The 21,723-nt window shown below is 37.4% G+C and overlaps 1 protein-coding gene and 1 pseudogene across 1 annotated transcript in view; one reads left to right on the forward strand and one right to left on the reverse strand.

Moving 5' to 3' along the window:
- Mis18bp1 (MIS18 binding protein 1) overlaps positions 1-21,723 on the reverse strand; it is a 41,640-nt gene that overhangs the window by 8,930 nt on the left and 10,987 nt on the right. The window contains exons 2-9 of the mRNA XM_021179176.2: positions 20,906-21,531; positions 17,917-18,383; positions 15,362-15,435; positions 13,079-13,209; positions 12,188-12,275; positions 11,107-11,249; positions 7,166-7,964; positions 1,508-1,677 (exon numbers count right to left, since the gene is read on the reverse strand). Coding sequence (XP_021034835.1) covers positions 1,508-1,677; positions 7,166-7,964; positions 11,107-11,249; positions 12,188-12,275; positions 13,079-13,209; positions 15,362-15,435; positions 17,917-18,383; positions 20,906-21,440 — 2,407 coding nt within the window. The 5' untranslated portion in view covers positions 21,441-21,531. The remainder of the gene's footprint in view (positions 1-1,507; positions 1,678-7,165; positions 7,965-11,106; positions 11,250-12,187; positions 12,276-13,078; positions 13,210-15,361; positions 15,436-17,916; positions 18,384-20,905; positions 21,532-21,723) is intronic.
- LOC110306989 lies at positions 16,062-16,499 on the forward strand (annotated as a pseudogene).

The following is a 21,723-nucleotide window of genomic DNA, read 5'->3' on the forward strand; positions in this document are numbered from 1 at the left end:
ACTCCTGAGGTCAAAACGTCCAACAGAGCTCACTAGGCACAGCTCAGACAAAAAAAATGTGGTGACGTTATGAACATGGTACCTTGACACAGGCCTGTTGTCTTTTGAGCTCAGTCTGGACAAGAAAGTGGACCTTTACCCCTTGAACAAATAGGTAAATGCCAAGAGGTACTCTGAGTTGGTAGCATTCACAGCACAAATAATTCTTCCTACATTGGAATAGATGCTGTATTAGCTCATGTGATACTCCTAGAGCATACACAAAAAGGTTAAAAGACTAGAAGGAGCCAGAGAGGTCTACATAGTTAGAGTGTTCCAGGATAGACATAGTAAGGCCATCTTAGACCTACAACCAAACATTAAGTGGATCTTGGGGAATCCTGTGGAAGAGGAGGAGGAAAGATTGAAGGGGCCAGAGCGAGATTAGACGCCTACCTTTGGATCCATTTCCCCTAACTGGGTTGCCTTTGTCTAGCCACAATAAAAGATGTGCCTAGTCTTAATGCAACTTGATCTGCCAAGGCTGGTTGATATCCATAGGGGAACCTCCTCTTTTCAGGGGAGAAGGGGAGGAGAGGTGGAAAGGGTAGACAGGAAGGTGAGAGGGAAAGACTAGGAGAGGAGAGGGAGGAAACTGGGATGTAAAGTAAATAAATAACTTAATAAAAAAGAAAAGGAAAGGAAAAAACCTCTCCCTCCCCCAACAAAACTTGCTAATGAGACTGGAGAATATAGCCAAGTCATTTAGTACTTGTCTACCATGTACAAGTCTCTAAGTTCAATTAAAACAAACAAACAAACAAAAAAAACAATAAAGTTACTCTGTGAGATCCACTTGATTTATTAATTGTTACTATGCCATGATCTTTAGATACTCTCTATACTTACTATAGAACTTCCCTGACAAAAAACATCTTTTACTAGCAGCCATAGCTAACAGTAAATCTCAGATTACAAAACAAAAATCTGATAGTTTCCATAAAGGATGACAGGAATGAAAGCAAATGTTCACGTTAAGTGATATCCTCAGACAATGAATCTTTATCCAATATCACGCTTTCTAGAACAAATGAAAAAGAAACAACCTACTAAACTATTATTGATGGAATTAGCTACATTGGTTAAGACTTAAAACATCATCTTTTGTGTTCCCGATTTTAAAATTTAAGAGAAACAACTGATACAGATTCATAAATAAATATAACATATAATTGGTAAGCAATTATGAGTATTAACTAAACCAGTGGTTTTCAACCTGTGGGTCACAGCCCACAGGGAGGGGGGTCAAACAACCATTTCACAAGGGTCACATATCAGCTACCCTGCATATCAGATATTTGCATTACAATTCAAAACAGTATCAAAATTACAGTTATGGATTATCAACAAAGAATAATTATATAGTTGGGGGTCACCACACATGAGGAACTTTATTAAAGAGTCACAGCATTAGGAAGGTTGGGAACTACTGCACTAAGCACTCTGAGAAAACAGTAATAAAATTTACCATTTTGGACCTTGTTGGCTTGCTTTTTCTTAGAGACATGTTTTCGGGATCCTCTGTCTTGGGGTTCTTCTGTGTATTTCTTCTGGCATTCATCAGCAGTTCGAGAACCTACTGCCATAGCCACATCTGACCAAAAGCCAGGTTTGTGCTTTGGAAGAGATGTAAAAGCACTACAGCAGACCAAAACCAGATAAGAACAAGAAATTCAAATCAAGGAAAATAATCTGAGAACATACTGAGTCAGTGATATTTACTAAGCTGGAGGATTTTTTTTTTTAAAACCAAAATCATTCTAGATTAACTACTGAGAAAAGATACTAATCTCGCTCTATCCTATGTTATTATTACATAGTTATAATAAACTATGAAGATATAATTGTCCATGTCTACTAAAATGTCTTCAAACTATTTCTACTAAATATGAATATTTTTCAACATTTTTTCCCCAAGTACAACTAGTCAATGATTTGAACTCTGAGGGAATTCTGGAAAATATTAATTTCTATATATTGTCTATCAAGAATTACTAGGGCTGGAGAGAGGGCTCAGTGGTTAAGAGCACCAACTGCGCTTCTAAAGTTCCTGAGTTCAAATCCCAGCAACCACATGGTAGTTCACAACCATCCGTAATGAGATCTGATGCCCTCTTCTGGTGCATCTAAAGACAGCTACAGTGTACTTACATATAATAATAAATAAATCTTAAAAAAAAAAAGAAAAAGAAAAAAAAAAGAATTACTAGTAGTAAATCTACAAGAAGATAAACTCCTAGCTCTTCCATAGTTGTGAGTGGGCATGATCAATGCATGACACGTGTATAAATGGAAATATCACAGGGAAACCCTTTAGTATATACAATTAACATTTTAAGGCTACTTATAATAAAGATGAAGCTTGCCGGGCGTGGTGGCGCACGCCTTTAGTCCCAGCACTTGGGAGGCAGAGGCAGGTGGATTTCTGAGTTCGAGGCCAGCCTCGTCTACAAAGTGAGTTCCAGGACAGCAAGGGCTACAGAGAAACCCTGCCTCGAAAAACAACAACAACAACAAAAAAAAAAAAAAAAAAAAAAAAAAAAAAAAAAAAAAAAAAAAAAAAAAAAAAAAAGAAGAAGAAGAAGCTGGGCATGGTGACATACACCTGTGATCCCTGCACTAGAGAAAGTTGAGGCAACAGAAGATAAAAGTTAAAATTTAAGGATAGTAATACTAGGTCTCAAAAACTAACACAAGTGTAACTATGAGGTGGTTCTAATTCAACCTATAAATGAAACTCTAAAAGTTCACCTGCAAATCACTGTTTTAAAGCCTACCATACTATTTCCACCTCCCCACACTCCAACATGTTATATTGTGGTTAAGGTGACATTACAGCTAGATAACTAATTCAGCAATTACCCTAAAATGGCACAGGGTGAATACTCCTTATTTCAAATACTTAAGACACAAGTGTTTCAGAATCTAGTCAGAACATGAGATTAACTCATGTTTCATATATATCTTCATACATACAGAGGTTTCTCTGATATCTTGGAAGCATGCTACTACTAAGCCATCCCAACCTCTTGAAGATAAGTTCATATATTCTTTTTAATGTACCCTGACGCTCTGTGATCCACTGTAACAGGAGGTTAAGTATCGATTTTCCATTGGTGTTATTTGTTAGAACAAAGACTTTTAGATTTTGGAACTTTTGGGTTTTCAGATTAGGGATAATTAACTAATATGACAATGTTAGTTCAACTTTATCAAGTTCCTTAGTACTGTATAAAACTACTGGTAAATCTACGACTGTCTAAAATAACTATTTTTTATTAATTATCACTATCTTCCAAGTTATTCCAGATAAATAAAGAGGCAAATTTAACATATAATCACAGCCATTAGAACCCTTGCTCTAACTTATGGTGATATTCCGACTGGCATTAATTAGTCCCAGCACTCAGGAGCTATATTTCTTCAGCCTTGGGGATTCAATTCATTCCAGACTCCTTTCAAGATTTCTCAATTGGCCTCTCCCTTTCTATATGAAACACACTTACATTGAATCTTTGGTTCACGTTTGATCTCTTTCATCTCTTAATTCTCATTATCTAAAGTAGATCAGACTGTGCTTATAGTCTCATAAACACATATTCTTATAACTTGTTACAGTGATACTGTATGTGCTATAAAAACCTGCATTCTCAGGAATGAACATAATAAAAAATACATCGATAATCAAGATTTCAATTCACTAAGTAAGATGGGCAGTAATTTGCATTTTTCAGATGCTCATCCATTGATTGTATCACTGGCAATGACTAAGATAGATTTTTGTTCACACACACACACATACACACACACACACAAAGATATCACATCTAATGGAGTCAGAAGAGGTGATGAGAAATAGTTGCAGTGAGACTGCCATATCTAGGGATCCATCCCATAATTAGCCTCCAAACGATGACACCATTACATACACTAGAAAGCGTTTGCTGAAAGGACCCTGATATAGCTGTCTCTTGTGAGACTAGGCCGGGGCCTAGCAAACACAGAAGTGGATGCTCACAGTCAGCTATTGGATGGATCACAGGACCCCCAATGGAGGAGCTAGAGAAAGTATCCAAGGAGCTAAAGAGATCTGCAACCCTGTAGGTGCAACAATATTATGAACTAACCAGTATCCCGGAGCTCTTGACTCTAGCTGCATATGTATCAGAAGATGGCCTAGTCAGCCATCACTGGAAAGAGAGGCCCATTGGACATGCAAACTTTATATGCCCCAGTACAGGGGAATGCCAGGGCCAAAAAATGGGAATGGGTGGGTAGGGAAGTGGAGGAAGGGTATGGGGGACTTTTGGGATAGCATTGGAAATGTAATTGAGGAAAATACGTAATAAAAAAAATATTAAATAAATAAATAAATAAAATAAAAAAAAGAAATAGTTGCAGTGAAGTGATAGGTAAAAATGGTCTTCATATGGGTTTTAGGTATATCTAAACCCTAAGATGTGCTGTGATGATAGCCCTTGTGAGATCACAAGTGGACTAGATTACAAAGAAAGAAAAGCAAGAACTGAGAATTAGAATGGACAGACTTCTGTTTGTCTGAAGGTCCATTTCCTGATTGCTTTTAGCCTTAAGTGTAGCTTAGGTGAGGCTATAAAAGGGAGAAAACCAAAAAACCCATGGACATTCACCCCAGGTTTGGTGATATGTGTAACATTCCAGACTTTTTAAATTGAAGAAAGAAGAAAGGAGAGAGGGTGGAAGGGAGGGAGGGAGGGAGGGAGGAAGGGGTTTTGTATTACAGGTCTGTAATGCAAGCACTTGGGAAACTCAGATCAATAGTTGAAGAATGGTAGACCAGCTTTATCTTGTTCCAGGATACCCAAGTCTACACAGAGAAATCCTGCCTCAACCAAGCAAATAAATAAATATATAGATTTTGGAAAACAATATAAAGTAAGATTAAAAAGTTGTATTATAAGGAAATGCTGAGAGATACAGCTAAAAAAGGTAAAACTGTTATCATTGTCTGCCTTTGACCTAAAGGAGACTATAAAATGTGAAGTTATATTAAATGCAATGAAAATTTCTGATAATTCAAAATCTGTTATATATTCTCTTCTCCCTCCCTCCCTCCCTCCCTCCTTCCCTCTCCCTCCCTCCCTCCCTCCCTCTCCTTCTTCTTCTCCCCCCACCCCCCATCTCTCTCTCAAGACAGAGTTTCTCTGTGTAACAGACCTTGCTGTCCCGGGACTCACTCTGTAGACCAGGCTAGCCTGAAACTCAAGAGATCCACCTGCCTCTGCTTCCCAAGTGCTGGGATTAAAGGTGTGTGCTGCTACTGCCCAGGTCTCAGTGACAGTCTCAAGCCTAACTGGAAGATATTTGAGCTAGATTACCCAGATGGAAAGTACAAATGACAAGCACAAAGTTATTTTTACAATTCAGGCAATAAATAGATGAGGTCTGAGATGGATGGAGGAATAGTAAGAAAATAGGCTGCACATAGATGGTCCCACGGAAAAGCTATTTAGCAACTAATAAGATGTTTTTAACCAATAATGACAGAGTTTAAATATATTTGATGGAAAGAACTTCATCTTCAGAAATAAAACATTACCACCTAGGTCTCCCCACTCAGATGTAACAGATGTATAGGTTCTAAACAACTGGAATGGAGGCTATCCCCAAAGCTGTTGTCTGTATGTGGGATTTGTTCTACTAGCGGGGCTGCCTTATCTGGTCTCAAGGGAAAAGAAAGCACCTTTTGCCTTGGGGGGCGGGGTGGAGGGGGTAGAAACGGACCCCATGGTGTCCTAACCAGCTTAGAGAAAAAGGGGAGGGGGGAAAAGGATTGTGGGAGGCAGTGACCTGGAGGGAGACAGTGAGCAGGATGTACAGTGAATAAGTTAAAAATTTTTTGATTTAAAAAATTACTAAGGGCATGAAAAATGAATATCAATAAAAATATTCTTTTACATTTTTAGTAGTCAGATCTTTAGGCAAGATTTATATAGTTTCATTCACCACTAAATGTAAATACAAATATAAATGTAACAATTCAGGGCCACAGATAAATCTGAGGATCACTGTACAAAGAAGAAAGTCAAAATTGTAGAGGATAAAAGATCACTAAGGAACATACCATAGCAAGAAAATGAGACATAAATAAGAATTTGAGGAAGTAAAAAGAATAAACAAAAAAGGACCATGCAGGGAATTGGAAATATCAGTGAAGTTTGTACAGTGTCACAGAAATGTCTCAGAAAGAACTTTCAAAAAGACTTGAAATGTATCCCAAAGCTATGCACTTTTAAGGACATACAGTAAATAAAACTCTAAATGTAGCATGTTCCTTTGTCAGTTGCATCTTCCTTTCTTTTGACTACATCACTTCCATCAGCCTGCCTACCCTACCATCAACCCTCTGACAAAATAGCAACCAAATCATCTTCCCTTGTTTCTACACTCCCTTGTATTACATATGGACTTCTCATCCTCATCTTTGCCAATGTTTTTGATTTGTCTACATATATGGTCATATCTCTTTAATCTTCCTACTTAGGCTTCATAAGTCAATTATGATCTGTTTTCCATACTTCCACACTCTTAGTAGTGTTAGTCTCTATAGTCACATTCAATTCTCTTTTTAATAAAATCTGTTTATGTGTATGCTGTTTTGCCTCCATCTATATTTGTGCAGAGGTCTGAAAGGCATAAAACCCACTGGAATTGGACTTATAGATTGTAAATCACTTTGTGAGTGCTGGGAATCAACCTCAGGTCCTGTGGAAGAGCTGCCAGTGAGTGCTCTTAACTGCTGAGCCATCTCTCCAGCCAAACTCAACTTCAGTTCTTAAAGAATGTGATTTGAGCCGGGCGTGGTGGTGCACGCCTTTGATCCCAGCACTTGGGAGGCAGAGGCAGGAGGATTTCTGAGTTCGAGGCCAGCCTGGTCTACAAAATGAGTTCCAGGACAGCCAGATCTATACAGAGAAACCCTGTCTTGAAAAACCAAAAAAAACAAAGAATGTGATTTATCACCACTACAAGCAGAATAATTACTCAAATCTTCTGAAAGCTCGCTAACATCACTGGTGTTCTTTAAGTCCAGCCCTTCCTGCTGTTTTGTAACCATTCTGCAGATATTGCAGACATAATTACTTACCAATGGAGCTTCTGTAACTCCTGCTCACTCCATTCTCCATCCTCAGTTAAACCAGGTAGATGGTCTAACAGCTGTCTGCCAGTTCTCTCAGATGCCTTGCCTTCAATGAGAAAGTCCTTGCTAACAGCAGATTTGTAATGGGATTCTTTAGCCGAAGATGGAGGTCTCTTTGGTGTGACATAACAATCACTCTCACCTTCAGTTTCTGAAATGAGGAGGATATCTTTTGTGATGTGGTTTGTGTTTTCTCTCTCCTGATTCAGCCTTTCTTTTGTATTTCTTGCTCTGGTTTTACTTTTAATTTCTACTTCATTCTCTTCACTTGACAAATGTGATGAGGACCGGCAATACTGTGATACACTTATTTGATTTTCAGTTTCCTGCAGTTTTGAGGGCAACTTGTTCTTTTTCATAAAATCACTGGTGAGCATTTGTTTACTTTTCGGGCAAGGTATCTGAATATGTCTGGCAGTGATTATGTCACATTCACTGCAGTCCTCCTTGGTATTGCCTTCATATCCCACTCTATGTTCAAAGGTCTCTTGAGACTTACTGGTAGAACTTGGAGTTCCACGTATATCTGAGTCACTTTCTTCTTGACACTTTGCTTTGAAAAAGTCTGATATTCCTTCAATAGAGAGATTGTACTTCATACATCTTTGCTCTATCAACTTTTTGTTTCTAAGTGGTGTCATTAAAACATAAGCTCTCTTCTGATGGAGAAGCGGGTGTCTTCTTTCTTTGCCGGAGGTAGGCTGTTCCAGTGAGTTCAAGGGATCAGTGGGTACTTCAGTTCTCTCTTATTTTATTGGAAATTAGAAACAAAATCTTGTAAGTATAGAAAATACTCTTACAAAATAAGACAATTTTTCAGACAGGATACATAAAGCACTGGTCTATTTAGATCAGTGACTTCAAATGTAAGGATGTACTTATGTATACAATTCTGCCAATGACTTTCCAGTTGGCTGGCATACATGTAGCTTTTCTACCTGGCCTTCAATATAGTTTCAGTCTTCCACTGGCCTCAAATTAGAACCATACTCCATGGGTATTAGACCTAATATTTCTCAAATTGCTTGGGCCTGAATTTCCACTGTTTACCCTCCCTTAAAATGTTCCTTTACTTATCTGCAAGAACCTCAATGGCTTGCTTGGAACTTATTCTTTAGCCCACTGCATCTCCAAACTCTCCCATTCTCCCATTAAGTTCCCATAATACTTTTTAAAATGTCATTTTGGTATCCTACATTTTAGTTGTATACCAGTCTTAATCTTTAAATTAGACTGAGAAATATCTTAATTTTCATAAACTATTTTTTCTGAAATTATTGTAGACACTCAAGAACTAGTAGATATTAAACAAATGTTTTAAAAATCAGTTCTCAAGACATAAAATAGTTAGAAGACATAAGAAATCCACTGGGGTCATTAATCCTAAGCAGCCATGTAAAATACAAAACAAGTTGTGCTAGTTAAGGATATAATTAGAAAAATGTGAGACTCTACCCATACAGCTCTACTCTCATCCTCAATGTAGCCAAAGCAGCACATCTTTGAAATCTCTCCCAATCTCCAAGAATTATCATGGGAAATAATTAAAGCTACAGAACTTGATATCTATTCGAGCATCTTATACATAGGCGAAAAAAGCAAATGATATCAGCAGTCTGATCTAAAAATGGAGAATCCAGAAGCAAATCTACCTGAAATTCTAAGCGCGGTAATTCCTATGTATGCTTATTGTAGTGATTTGAACGAGAATGTTCGCCATAGGCTCACATGGTTGAATCCTTGGTTCCAAGTCTGTGGAACTGTTTGGGAAGGATTAGGAGATTGACTGTATTGTAGGAAGTGTGACACTGAGGAGCTGGCTTTGAGGTTTCAAAAACTCATGCCATTACCAGTCTGTCTCAACTCTGTAGACCAGGCTGGCCTCGAACTCAGAAATCCGCCTGCCTCTGCCTCCCAAGTGCTGGGATTAAAGGCGAGTGCCACCACCACCTGGCTTACTATTGCTTTTCAAGATTGGGTTTTACTCTATAGACCAGGCTGACCTTAAAAATCCAAATTGTAATTTCTGCTTCATTGTCCTATGTGCTAGGACTATAAGTATGTGCCAGAATACCTGGCCTTAAACGTATTTTATTACTCTTTTAGGAACTGTAAGACACAACGTGGATGGCCTAATCCTGGAGATTACTGTATAGTATAGGAAGCTGATATTCTAATAGATCCTTCATAATATGCTTAGATAATACAGAGATAGTTTTTCCCCCCCAGAGGTAGTTTTTAAACTTCATTACTATGATATAATGATTACAGCACTAAATATGAAAAATTACATGTTAGATAATTAAAATACAGTCATGCTATGGTTGGCATTTTTAAGGTTATTTTTATAACCTTATTGATTAATGTTAGATATGTATATATGGATTTGTGCACATGTAATGCCTGCAGAGGCCAGAATAGAGTGTTGGATTCCTGGAGCTGGAGATTCAGGCGTCTGTGAGCACCTTAACATGGGTGCTGGGAACTGAGCAAAAGCAGGTTCTCACAAGAGCAGGTCATGCTCTGAGCCACTCAGCCATCTTCCTAGCAGGGATTTTTGTTATTTTCTCAAAGAAAGTATAATTATATACTGATGAAGACAAAAATAATCACTAAAGCATCACTGATCAGAATATGTGATAATGTAATACCTAAAACTTCAGAAAATAATTAATATCTAAAAGTATCATAAAACAAAAGATACAGTGCATCATCCTAAATGGATACAATTATAATATAGCATGTACCCTTAAACAGCACTTGCTAATAGGAGATGCCAAGTCTTATCATTCCTAAATTGTTAGCATGAAGCACGGTTCATAAGAGATGCTTTACAGTAGTCTGGTTCTTCATAGGTGCATAGACAGCATAGGAAACAGCGTAGCAAACTTTAATCTTTTAAATTTGTATTCCATCCTACATGTCGCATGTTTTTCTATAACATTTTCAATAATCATAGTTACAAGTCAGATTACTTCTCTAAAAAAGTGACCCAGTGTTATTTTTCATTTTGGAGTAAAACAGGCAGTCGGGTAGAGGTAATAGCACGTAATAATAGTCCCAGGATTCTAGAAGATTCAAAATGTTCTAGAAATGATAATAAGCAACCAGCCAAAGTTAAGAAAACTTGATGACTTTTGTAAAAAGGAAGGATTGAGAAAGAGCTAAAGCTTTGGTAAGTGAAATGTCTGCCATCATTTACACTTCTAAATTATTACTTTCTTTGATCTAGAAAAGATAAATAAGTTTCAAGGAGAAAGAGTTTAAATGACACAACGGCATTAGAGAGAGATGTAGAATATTTACATCTAACATGGTGCCACAGCTTTAGCAAAAACAATGTGCAATTCTCAGAGATTTTAAAAATTTGTATAGATCTTAGCTACAAAGTCAAGGTAAAATTCCAAGAATGTACACAAAGGATTTCGGTAACTTTTATCACCTTACTATTATTTCATACATTATTTGTGAAAGTGGGTATTGTAAGAGGTAGATTATAATTTTAAAAAAGAGCTGACATAACAGTTCTACCAACCTTTATAGCACTTGCCACTTGAGTTTATATGCAAGTTCCTCCATAAAAGCAAATATAGATACTTGTCTCTACTACAAGATTGCTGACAGTGATAGTCTAAATATAATCTTTCATTAATATATTTATCAGGGGGTTGGGATTATGGTAAAGATTTACTCCGTGAAATAAAAAGAACGATGAAGCAGCAGTCTGCAACGCAGTCAGTCACCTTAGTATAAAAAAGTATAAAAAAGAAGGAATTTTATGGTCCTAATCAGTCAAAGAGCACCGCACCACACATCACATACTACAAACAGTGTTAAGTTTATATAAGACTCTACTACTTCAGCAACAAAGAAAAATTCAAACATACCTAAGCTATTATCATTAAGGTCATAAGTGATGCTGGCCTTTTGGAGGACATATGTTTCTTTATCTTCTGCATCTTTTTTTGTTGATTTTTGTTTATTTTGGAATCTTGCTGTTTCCTGTCTGGTCTTGTTCTTTTTTTCAGCCCTAAAACAGTTGTGATATTGCTTTCTCAAATACTGGTTCTCAACAACAACAACAACAACAAAAAAGATGAAAGCAAAGCTAAGCAAAGCAAAGCAAAGCTCATCCCCACCAATAGGATAATCACAGACACACTGAGGTTAACCTGTTACATGAGACCCTTCTCAAAGCAAATATTTTTAAAAGACAAACAAATAAAAATATGTAATCTTATTTAAGAAAACTATATGACAAAGAGCTTCCAGAAATAAAGTACTTACCTAGTAAATGTGAGGCCAGGATTACTATTGGGAAGTTGTCTATTTCTATAAGTAAGTTTTACTGAAACACAGCCATGCTCAATTTACACTACCTACAGTTGCTTTTCTGTTGAAAAGACAGAGTTAAATGGCCGAGAAAAGAAGCAACATGTCCAGAAAAATACCACCTGACACTTTCGAGGAAGAAATAGTCACCAATTCTTATACGATACCTGTACTCAGATGAAGTTTAAAACTATCTCCTACTAGCTCCTAAAGAACAAGAATTTATGAAATTTTTCTCTCAGTGTCTGCTAAGTACCTGGTAGGTACTCAAAAACTAATGAAAATTAATGGAGAACAACGAATCAAGAATTTCAGTCCAATATTTAACAACTACACGCCATCCAAAGGGTAGGCAATTGATGAATTCTCCTTAGAAATGTGTCTCCAATTTTCTTTTCTTTTTCAATTTATTCAACATGATAGAAAGTCTAATAAAGGTTTATTATTTCTAAAACCCCTAAAATCACAAAAATCTTCAAAACTATCACACACAAAACCCCAGCAAAACCACATTACATTGGTTACATAAACATGAATTTGAAAAGGCACAGTATATCTTTTATCTAAAATGAGTACATTTTAGGGACTATAACTTATACCTTGAAAAGCTGATTTTTAAAAATTTAGACAGTTTACCTTAATTGTTCTAGAAATTTATCAATGTGTTCCTTCCAATTGTGGGGAAATCCAAACATAAATTTTCTTGTGAGATAACAAGGATATCCTATTTAACAATGAGCAAAACAAATACAAAATTATTTTAATTTAAAAAATAGAAAATGAAATTATACAAAAGCCTAGACTTTTAAAGAGGTCTCTCTAATTCACTGTCAGTCAAGAAATATGTACTTCTTTTTTGTTGTTGTTGTGTTGTTTGTTTTTCGAGACAGGGTTTCTCTGTGTAGCCCTGGCTGTCCTGGAACTCACTTTAGAGACCAGGCTGGCCTCGAACTCAGAAATCTGCCTGCCTCTGCCTCCCGAGTGCTGGGATTAAAGGCATGCGCCACCATGCCTGGCGAAATGTGTACTTCTGATTCACTATATGCTAAGAACTGCTAGAGTACTGAGGGCCCATTAGTTAGGGAAATAAAATCCCCAACATTACACACTGGATTTCTATTATATAAGAGAAAAAGCAAATGCAAAATTGATATCACAGAAAAAGTAGTTAAACATATTCATAGGAGAAAAGGAGAAGACAGCAATTTCAAAAGGAGGTAGTCAGGGAAATTCTACTGACATAGAAAGCCAGGGCATAGGAACCTGAGGGAATGAGTCATGTGGGAAAATGGAATCTGAATATTAAAAATGAAAAGCCTTGTGACAGATAGCTGGTTTGTTTGTGAAATAAGACAAGCAAGGCTGAAGTGCAATGAAGAGTCAGTGCTAGGCATATACTGAAATGAGTGATAAAAGTCGTGATTGTGTGCGACATTACAAGGGGTCGGGTCAATTTATGATCCTGGGATTTATTTAGGAAAGAGGAGAGGCTATAGAAAGATTTAACTAATAATGATACCCACTTACCTGCTTCTTTCATGGAGACCGCGTCTACCAATCCTTTTAAGATATAAATGTTGCCTGACAAGGTCCTAAGTTCATTGTGTTTAATCCGCTCTATAATTACATTGCTATGCCAATAAACATCAGGCATATTTCTAGGGGAAAAAAAGAATAAGTTTAATAAGGTCACAGTATTTATACTTTACCAGGAACTATATGTACATATAGAAGCATACAAACTTATGAAGTACTGATTGTGAGCCGGTTATATGTAATCCCAACACCTTGTATATAAAGCAGGAAGCGTGCTCTAGGTCTGAGACCAGCTTGCTCTACATACTAAGTTCCATGCCAACTAGGGCTTCATAGTGAGATGAAATCTTGATGTCACTCTCCACTTCAAAAAGGAAGTACTCGTTTTGTACTCTTAGCTATCACAACAATAACAGCATTGTTAATCTAGTTACAAAACATCTGAGGACTAACCAGTACAGAATTCAACTGCTTGGCTAATGTGATCCTCAGAGTCTATGCCAAGAAACTATACTGTGGTCAGTCAATCTATATACCTGATATAAGATATAGCATTAGCAAGGAAAGAAAAACTGTCAACAAATATTTGCTGATGACAACAGCTGACATTTCAGCTTAATAGTTCCTAAGCCTTCAAAGATTTTGGTGGCCCTTCACATTTCTATTGGCTTTTTGTAGAAATGTTATTTTTGTTTATTCAGATAATGTCTTGCTGGGATTTTTTCCCACATATTTGTGTGCATACCATGGAATTCATATAGAGCCAGAAATAGCTTCTGGGAATAGTCCTTTACTACCAACTTATGGAACCTGGGGACCAAACTAAGGTTGTACAGCCTTGAGCAGGCTCTGCCCTGTGAGCCATCTTGCTGGCCCCTGGGTCTTACGATGCTACCCAAGATAGCCTTGGACTTCTACATCCTCCAACTACCTGAGATTACAGATTACATGTGCACCCAACTCCCTCCCTCCTACTTCATGTTCAAAAATGTCAAGTACATCTATCTCATTTTAAAGGTTTTTTTCATATTTTTAAAAATATAAATACATAGGCCAATATTTTTACCTTCTATTTTGTAAAGAGGGTCTAGTTAAGAGAAAACAAAGTAGCAAATCACTGACCCAGAAATCTACTCTTCATACATCATTAAATGAAACTAGTAGCTAAGTGCAGAGTATTTTTCATATAACAGATAATAAACATACTCATGCTATAAAAAAGTTCTCTCAATTAAATAAATTAGGAGTAAACTGATGACACTATACCTTAATACTTTTTTTTGTTTGTTTGTTTTATTGTGGTTTGAGGGGAAGTGTGAGGTTTTTTTGTTGTTGTTGTTTGTTTTTTGGATTGTTATTTTGGTCTTGGTGTTGTTTAAGATATGGTCTCTCTACATAGCCCCTGCTATCTTCGAACTATGTAGATCAAGCTGCCTCCAAACTCACAGAGATTCTCCTGCCTCTGCCACCAGAATGTTAGGGCTTAAAGGTGTATGCCACCATAGCCCACAGCTTCATTTAACATTTAAACCATACTTTAAAAGGCATGTTTCTTTAATACTGCAAATATTAATTCACTTAATTCTTTACCTACAGCAAAGCTGAGCACTAAGCATGAATCGAAAGTCATCTTCAAGTACATACTGTACTTAGAGTACCCAAGCCCAGCCTGGGCTACATGACACACTCTCAAAACAGGAAAAGCCTTCCCACAATATTAAACATATTACTATTATCACTGTACTAGTAAAGAAGTTGAGCCTCATAGAGTAGAAGCAATTTTAATTTGTTCAAGTAACATTGGTAGTAAGCAGTATTAGTGAAATCCCTGCAAAGGCAATTTATGCTGCATTTTAGACATGAAAAAGGGGATAAGGCTGTAAGATAGTCTACTAGTAGACTTTGTATGTTTAACCTTGAAGCAGTGATAATTGACATTGTGTCAGCACAAGTTGTTTACTATGGAGAAACTGGTTCTCAGAAATAGAACAGAGTACCAGAGTTAAAGTCTACTGTCTGACAATGCTTTCACTTCGGAGAACCAAAAGTGTCAATTAACATGTAGCTACTGGGAACTTTAAATAATTTTGATCCTTTCATGGATCAGTAATTTACATCAAACATCTTTAGCAAGGCACTGATATCATGTTTTCCTTTTGCCTTCAGTTTATAACCTAATTAGAACATGTTTTATAGAAAGATGCTATTTGTCACTCATCACTTAAATACTGCCAACTTAATCATATTGAAAGAACATTTAAATGTTATACTTACACCAGCTTTCCTTCTACACATATAGCAGTATTATTATTGATGACTTTAATCATCCAATCCTGTAGCTGGACTGCCTAATCAAGCATAAAAAAAAATATTTCTTGTACTATTTGCACATAGCATTACAGTCAGCATTTAGCATTAGAAAATGTGAATTACAAGAAAAGCCCCATGTAATCCTCGTGGTTTCTAAGTAGCCATCTATATAGGAATCAGCCCATTTAAAACACCAATTGTTAAAACTACAATATTGAAAGAAAGAAAAAAATAGAAACTTAACTGAGGCTGTACTATATATATGGTTTGCCTGTAATACAGAGGATCTACATTTTAAATGCTCATACAAAATGGCTTAGCCAAAAGGAAGAGGAGAATCCTAACATATACATTGAACCTCCAAATCTTACAGAAAACACAACAACTTAGGGGGATGAAAATGTGAAATGTATTCCCAAGTAAACAGCTGAATAGCTCAGAAAATGACTTTAGTGTAAGGAAAATGCCATTAAAATGTAAAATTTTCTATGAGCACTGATAGTAAGAACATTTATAGTTCATAACAATTTAAGATGAAAGTGTTTCTAAGTAGAACTAAAGTCAAAATCAATAGAACTAATGAGTGACTATTCACTTTAAATAAAATTATACATTTGCTCTTCTGAACCCAGGTGCTACAGGAGCCACGGGTTACCATGGAGACATGGCCATGTCTAAGAACCACACTACACACAACCAGTCCTGCAAATGGCATCAAGAAACCCCGGTCACAAAGATACAAATCACTTAAGGGGGTTGACCCCAAGTTCCTGAGAAACATGCACTTTGCCAAGAAAGGCCTGAAGAAGACGCAGGCCAACAATGCAAAGGCATCGAGTGCACGCACAGAGGTCATCAAGGCCCTGGTGAAGCCTCAGGCCATCAAGCCCAAGATGCCAAAGGCAAACTCAGCTGCCTGGCTTTCATCGCTCACTCCAAGCTTGGGAAGCAGATTCGAAGCTATATGGCCAAGGAGCATAGGCTCTGACAACTGAAGCTCAAGGTTCAAACCAAAGCAGAGGCCCAAGCTCCAGCTAAGGCCATGGCTTCAGCTCCAGCTCAGACTCCCAAAGATGCCCAGGCCCCTGTGAAGGTGCCATAGAAAAGGCTCCTGCAGCTAAAGAGGGTTGCAACCCCACAGGAAGAACAACAATATCAACCAACCAAAGCTCCCAGGGTCTAAACCACCAACCAAGGAATACACATGGAGGGACCCATTGCTTCAGCCGCAAATGTAGCAGAGGATGGCCTTGTTGGGTATCAATGGGGGAAGAGGCCTTGGTCCCATGAAAGCTAGATGCCCCAGTGTAGGGGAATGCCAGGGCCGAGAGGCAGGAGTGGGGACACACCCTCATATAAGCAGGAGGAAGGGGGATGGGATAGGGGGCTTCTGGGGAGTAAATCTGGAAAGGGATAACATTTGAAATGTAAATAAATTATCTAATAAAAAATAATAAATACGTTTAAAAAAAAGAGTAAACCTGGTAGTAGTGGTACATGCCTTTAATCCCAACATCTGGGAGGCAGAGGCAGGCGGATCTGAGTTGGAGGCCAGCCTAGTCTACAGAGTGAGTTCCAGGACAGCCAGGGCTACACAGAGAAACCCTGTCTCAAAAAACCAAAAAACCAAACCAAACCAAAACAAAAAAACCCCTGGAACTCACTTTGTAGACCAGGCTGGCCTGGAACTCAGAAATCCACCTGCCTCTGCCTCCCAAGTGCTGGGATTAAAGGCATGCGCCACCACACCAGGCAGGCTAAAAATTCTTATGCTAACTGGCATAAACAGGCATAGCAGAGATGAAGAAGTACTAGGAAATCTTAGAGTAACTTTATTCAAACTTTATACATTTATGTCAATGTCCAAACATTTTATCATTACGTCAAATATTAAATGTTTGTAAATAACAATTTGTAGCAAATAACTGATTATAAAATTGCAACCACTTCATCATTTCTAAAACCAAGATAAAATTACATAGTATCTCTCAATTGGATACCCACTAATACCTACTTAAAACTTAATGGACACACTTTTAACAGAAATTTTACATTGTCCTTTTTCTTTGTTTAGTACTGGAAGATCAAGCCTAAGTTTCATACATGCTTGTATTTCTTCTTGAACTGATAATACATTTCCTTCCAAAAAAAGTGCGTCAATTCAACATAGTTTGATGCTTTAAAGTATTTTACTGTTCATCTTATATAGCTTTTATCAAGAAAAATCTCAATTCTTTATCTGTTATAATTCCTTTCTATTTCAAATGTTAATAATTCCTAAAAAGTCGAAATAAAAGTAGGAACAATGTCAGTTTTCATTTCTTCCAGGCATAAGTGAAGTTTAAAACTAGCAATAGAGCAAGGTAAGAATTAACAACTGAGTCACCTTACTTTCAGCCTGCCTGTCTTTTCACTAGGCTTATAGTGGCTACCGTCAATAATAAAACAAGGAATAAAGCAAAAAGAAAGTCTAAACCTCTGAGGAACAAAATAAATACTTGCCTTAAATGTCTCCCTACCTGATATTTTTTTACTTCTTTTACAACAGTTTCAAGCTTTGTACATTTTCTTTGAGACCGGCCAGATAGTGTTAAATTAGGTCTTGGACTTGAACGTTTCATTTTAGATGTATTCTTTATGGGATTTTGAAGAACAGTCCTTCTGGACATCATCTCTTCATTTGTTTCTGTGATATCCTCTTTTGCAGTCCTTTCTGTTGTCACATCATTATCAGAAGTAATAGATTGGCTGTGACTCTTAATAGGAACACAAAGAGAACTAATGGCGTTAACATCAGTATTTTCAAACTTTTCATAAGTACAATCAATGCCTCCCAAAATAAATGTGTTCTTTTTGGACACAGTGATCTTAACAGGACTCTCTTTTGAATGAAGAACTTGTCCGCCAAACTGGGCTCTAGTTAATGCCTTCCTTGAAATGCACGAAGCTGAAACATTTTTTTGTTCTTGGTTCAGAATTGGAGGATCTGCCAAAAGGAAACAACAACAACAAAAAATTATAGAAAGGTTCTATGGGGATAAAAAGTTTTAAACTGCTTATATTAAAAAGATACCACATTAAGAATAGTCCATCCTCAAGTTCAATTTAAATGTCTCTAGTTTTCTGTTTTAAGACAATCTTTCTATAGCGCCTTGGTTTATCCTGGAACTCACTATGTAGACTAGGCTAGTGTCAAACCTACCTCTGCCTCCTGATGAGATTAAAGGCATGTATCACCCACTTTTATAACTTAAGGTGCAAAGTTAGTTCTGATTGCCCACTGGAAAATACCTCGAACATTTAAGAACACTTTGAAGTAACTGGCCAAAAAAAAAAAAAAGAAAGAAAGACTGCAAACATATAACAAACCAACAACACACAAGAGTATACCATAACTTGAATTGTAATTTTTCAGTTTCTTTTCTTACTGGTGTTGAATCTTTTGTTTGCTGGGTGTGGTGATTTGAATATAAATGCCCCCCCCATACCCCTTTAGCTCATATATTTAAATGCTTAGTCACCAGGGAGTGGCACTACTTGACATGATTAGAAGGTATGGCCTTGTTGGAGGAAGTGTATCCCCAGGGGTGGTGGGCTTTAAGGTTTCAAAGCCTAGGCCAAGCCCAGTTTCTGTCTCTCGTATCTCTCTGTCTCTCTGTTTCTCTCTCTCTCTCTCTCTCTCTCTCTCTCTCTCTCTCTCTCTCTCTCTGAGTCTGTCTGTCTGTCTCTGTCTCTCTCTACCTGTGGATCAGGATATAGATCTTAGCCACTGCTTCAGAGCCTGCCTGAATGCCACCATGCTTCCCCACCATGGTGATAATAGACTATGCCTCTGAACTATAAAAGCATGTTCCCAATTGCACGCTTTCTTTTATAAGAGTTGCCATGATCATGGTGTCATTTCACAGCAAAGGAACCGTTACTAAGACACTGGAAATGCTTGATGATTCTAGAGGAACCTGCAGGTTGGCACTTTAGAAACAGAGAGGGAAAAGTCTTCTGACCAGTACCATATGCTTTCATAATAAATAACAGTGACATAAAAATGTGCCTTTAGCTGGGCTTTTAATCACAGTACTCAGGAGGCAAGGCAGGCAAATCTCTGTGAGCTGGAGGCCAGCCTGGAGTTCCAGGACAGGCAGGACTACACAGAGAAACCCTGGGAGAGATTTGGGGGAGATTGGGGACAAGGAGGGAATTGGGTTAGCTGGAGAGATGGCTCAGTGGTTGAGGTCACTGACTGCTTTTTCCAAAGGACCCAGGTTCAAACCCCAGCACTCACATGGTAGCTAACAACTGTAACTCCAAGATCTGATACCTTCACACATGCATACAGGCAAAACACCAATGCACATAAAATGGAAATAAGTTAATTTAAAAACATTTTCCTTTACCATCTCTTCTTGCCTTCACTTCACCTTCTATACTTACATTATGCTGAGGTTAAAGCAGTAACAATTTCCAAATTATAATTGGCCTTTTCAAGACAAAAGCATATTACTAAGCCCCTGTAAGCAGTCTGGGACCGTGATGCATCAGAGACTAGAGTATAGTCCTCAAAAGTTACCTGCTTTACTCGCACTTTGGATTAGCAACACACTCCACCCCACTGTGTACCAGAGAATGCCAAGGTCCTGAGTGGCTGACCTCAGGTGGTTCTGACTAAGGGCGTGAACAAACAATTAATGAGTTTGAACCTACCCTTTAAAATTAGAAATATTAAGACCTAATTGCAAATTCAACAAACATTTATATCCCTTCGACCTTTTTTCAGTAGGGCCTCATTAGGTAGTCTAGATTGGCCTCTAGAATACTCCTGAATACTGGGATTATAGGAATAAATCACCATGCCCAGCTTTTGAAATAATGGTCAGGCCTTTAAAGGAAGGAAAGTTTGTTGAGAGATGAAAGTTTTTCAACTAGATAAATAAGGACTAGCAGTACTATTTGTATTATACTCTGATTTATAGTTTAAGTCTTTTATATTTAATGCATTTTTAAATACAGAAGTAAGCTTTTTTTGATATATAAAGAGAACACTTAAAATTTGTGCCAAAGAAAAGGACATTTTTATGTGTGCACATTAGACAAAGAGTCATCAGAATCTCAAAGACAGGAACTTACCTGCTCTTAAATCCTATTACTGACTCCCACACTCCCATACACACACAGTGTATACTTATATACATATCAAGTAATGTGTTGCACTCAGACACATACAACATGTACTTATATACATATCAAGTAATGTAATATGATATGTATTCCTGTAATCCCAGCATTCAGGAGACTTTCAAACTTGAGGCCAACCTAGACTACATGCTTCCCCAGTGCTGGGATTTGATACCATGTCTGCAGTTCTCTCTCTTCTGTCCCACAATAAAAATTACTTTCACTGGAATGTGAGAAGACATTTTGGTAGTCTGTTCATTATTTTAACTAAGCTCGTAAAACTGACACATTAAACAGTTAAAAAGACATTTTAAACCCTTATGTAATCACACTAACCTCCTAGTGAAGGGTCATTGGATTGGAACAACTTTTCTTTTTTCTCACAGATATAGGTATGTTGCAACTGAGCTTTCTTGTCTGTGTTAGGAGGAAAGGCTTTGCTGTGTTCACCCTGTGGTGATGCCAACATGCTACTGTTCCTTGTCAGTTGTTCTTGTTTGTCACGCTGTACTTTTGCTTTCATTCTTTGAAAGATTTTACCTGGTGATTCATAAATCATTTCATTTCTTAATCTATCCATGTTGGGCTTTATAACACTGATATCAAGAGAGCTGCTCGGAAGGGTAACCTCTGATAACATGGTGGATTGAAATATATCTTTATCGTTAGAAGTTCTTATTTCTAATAACTGATTCTTTATATGACCATTAACTTTTAAAGAGGACTTCTGATATTTTACCAAATCTTTCAAAGGAGTGAGTGTGCCTGAAGGGATGCTGTCAATAAAGACTGCATCTAGAGGCATATTTCTTCTTTGCAATGTTCCAGAAGACAAATGAATTCCTGAATGCTTCAAAGGTGTTACAATCATCTTGATAGGAGAGTGGCAACAAAATTCTTTTTATAGAAAATTCATTCAACACAAATTTTCAGACAGAACTTCAGAAGGAGTCCAGAGAAACCTGTAATGTAATTAACTTTTATCAGTTTGGTCCCTTTAAACATATATCAGCCTGGCAGTGGTGGCGCACACCTTTAGTCCCAGCACTTGGGAGGAAGAGGCAACTAGATTTCTGAGTTCGAGGCCATCCTGGTCTACAGAGTGAGTTCCAGGACACCCAGGGCTATACAGAGAAACTGTCTCAAAAACCAAA

Source organism: Mus caroli, chromosome 12 (assembly GCF_900094665.2).
Source record: "Mus caroli chromosome 12, CAROLI_EIJ_v1.1, whole genome shotgun sequence".
In the NCBI taxonomy this organism is placed as follows: domain Eukaryota; kingdom Metazoa; phylum Chordata; class Mammalia; order Rodentia; family Muridae; genus Mus; species Mus caroli.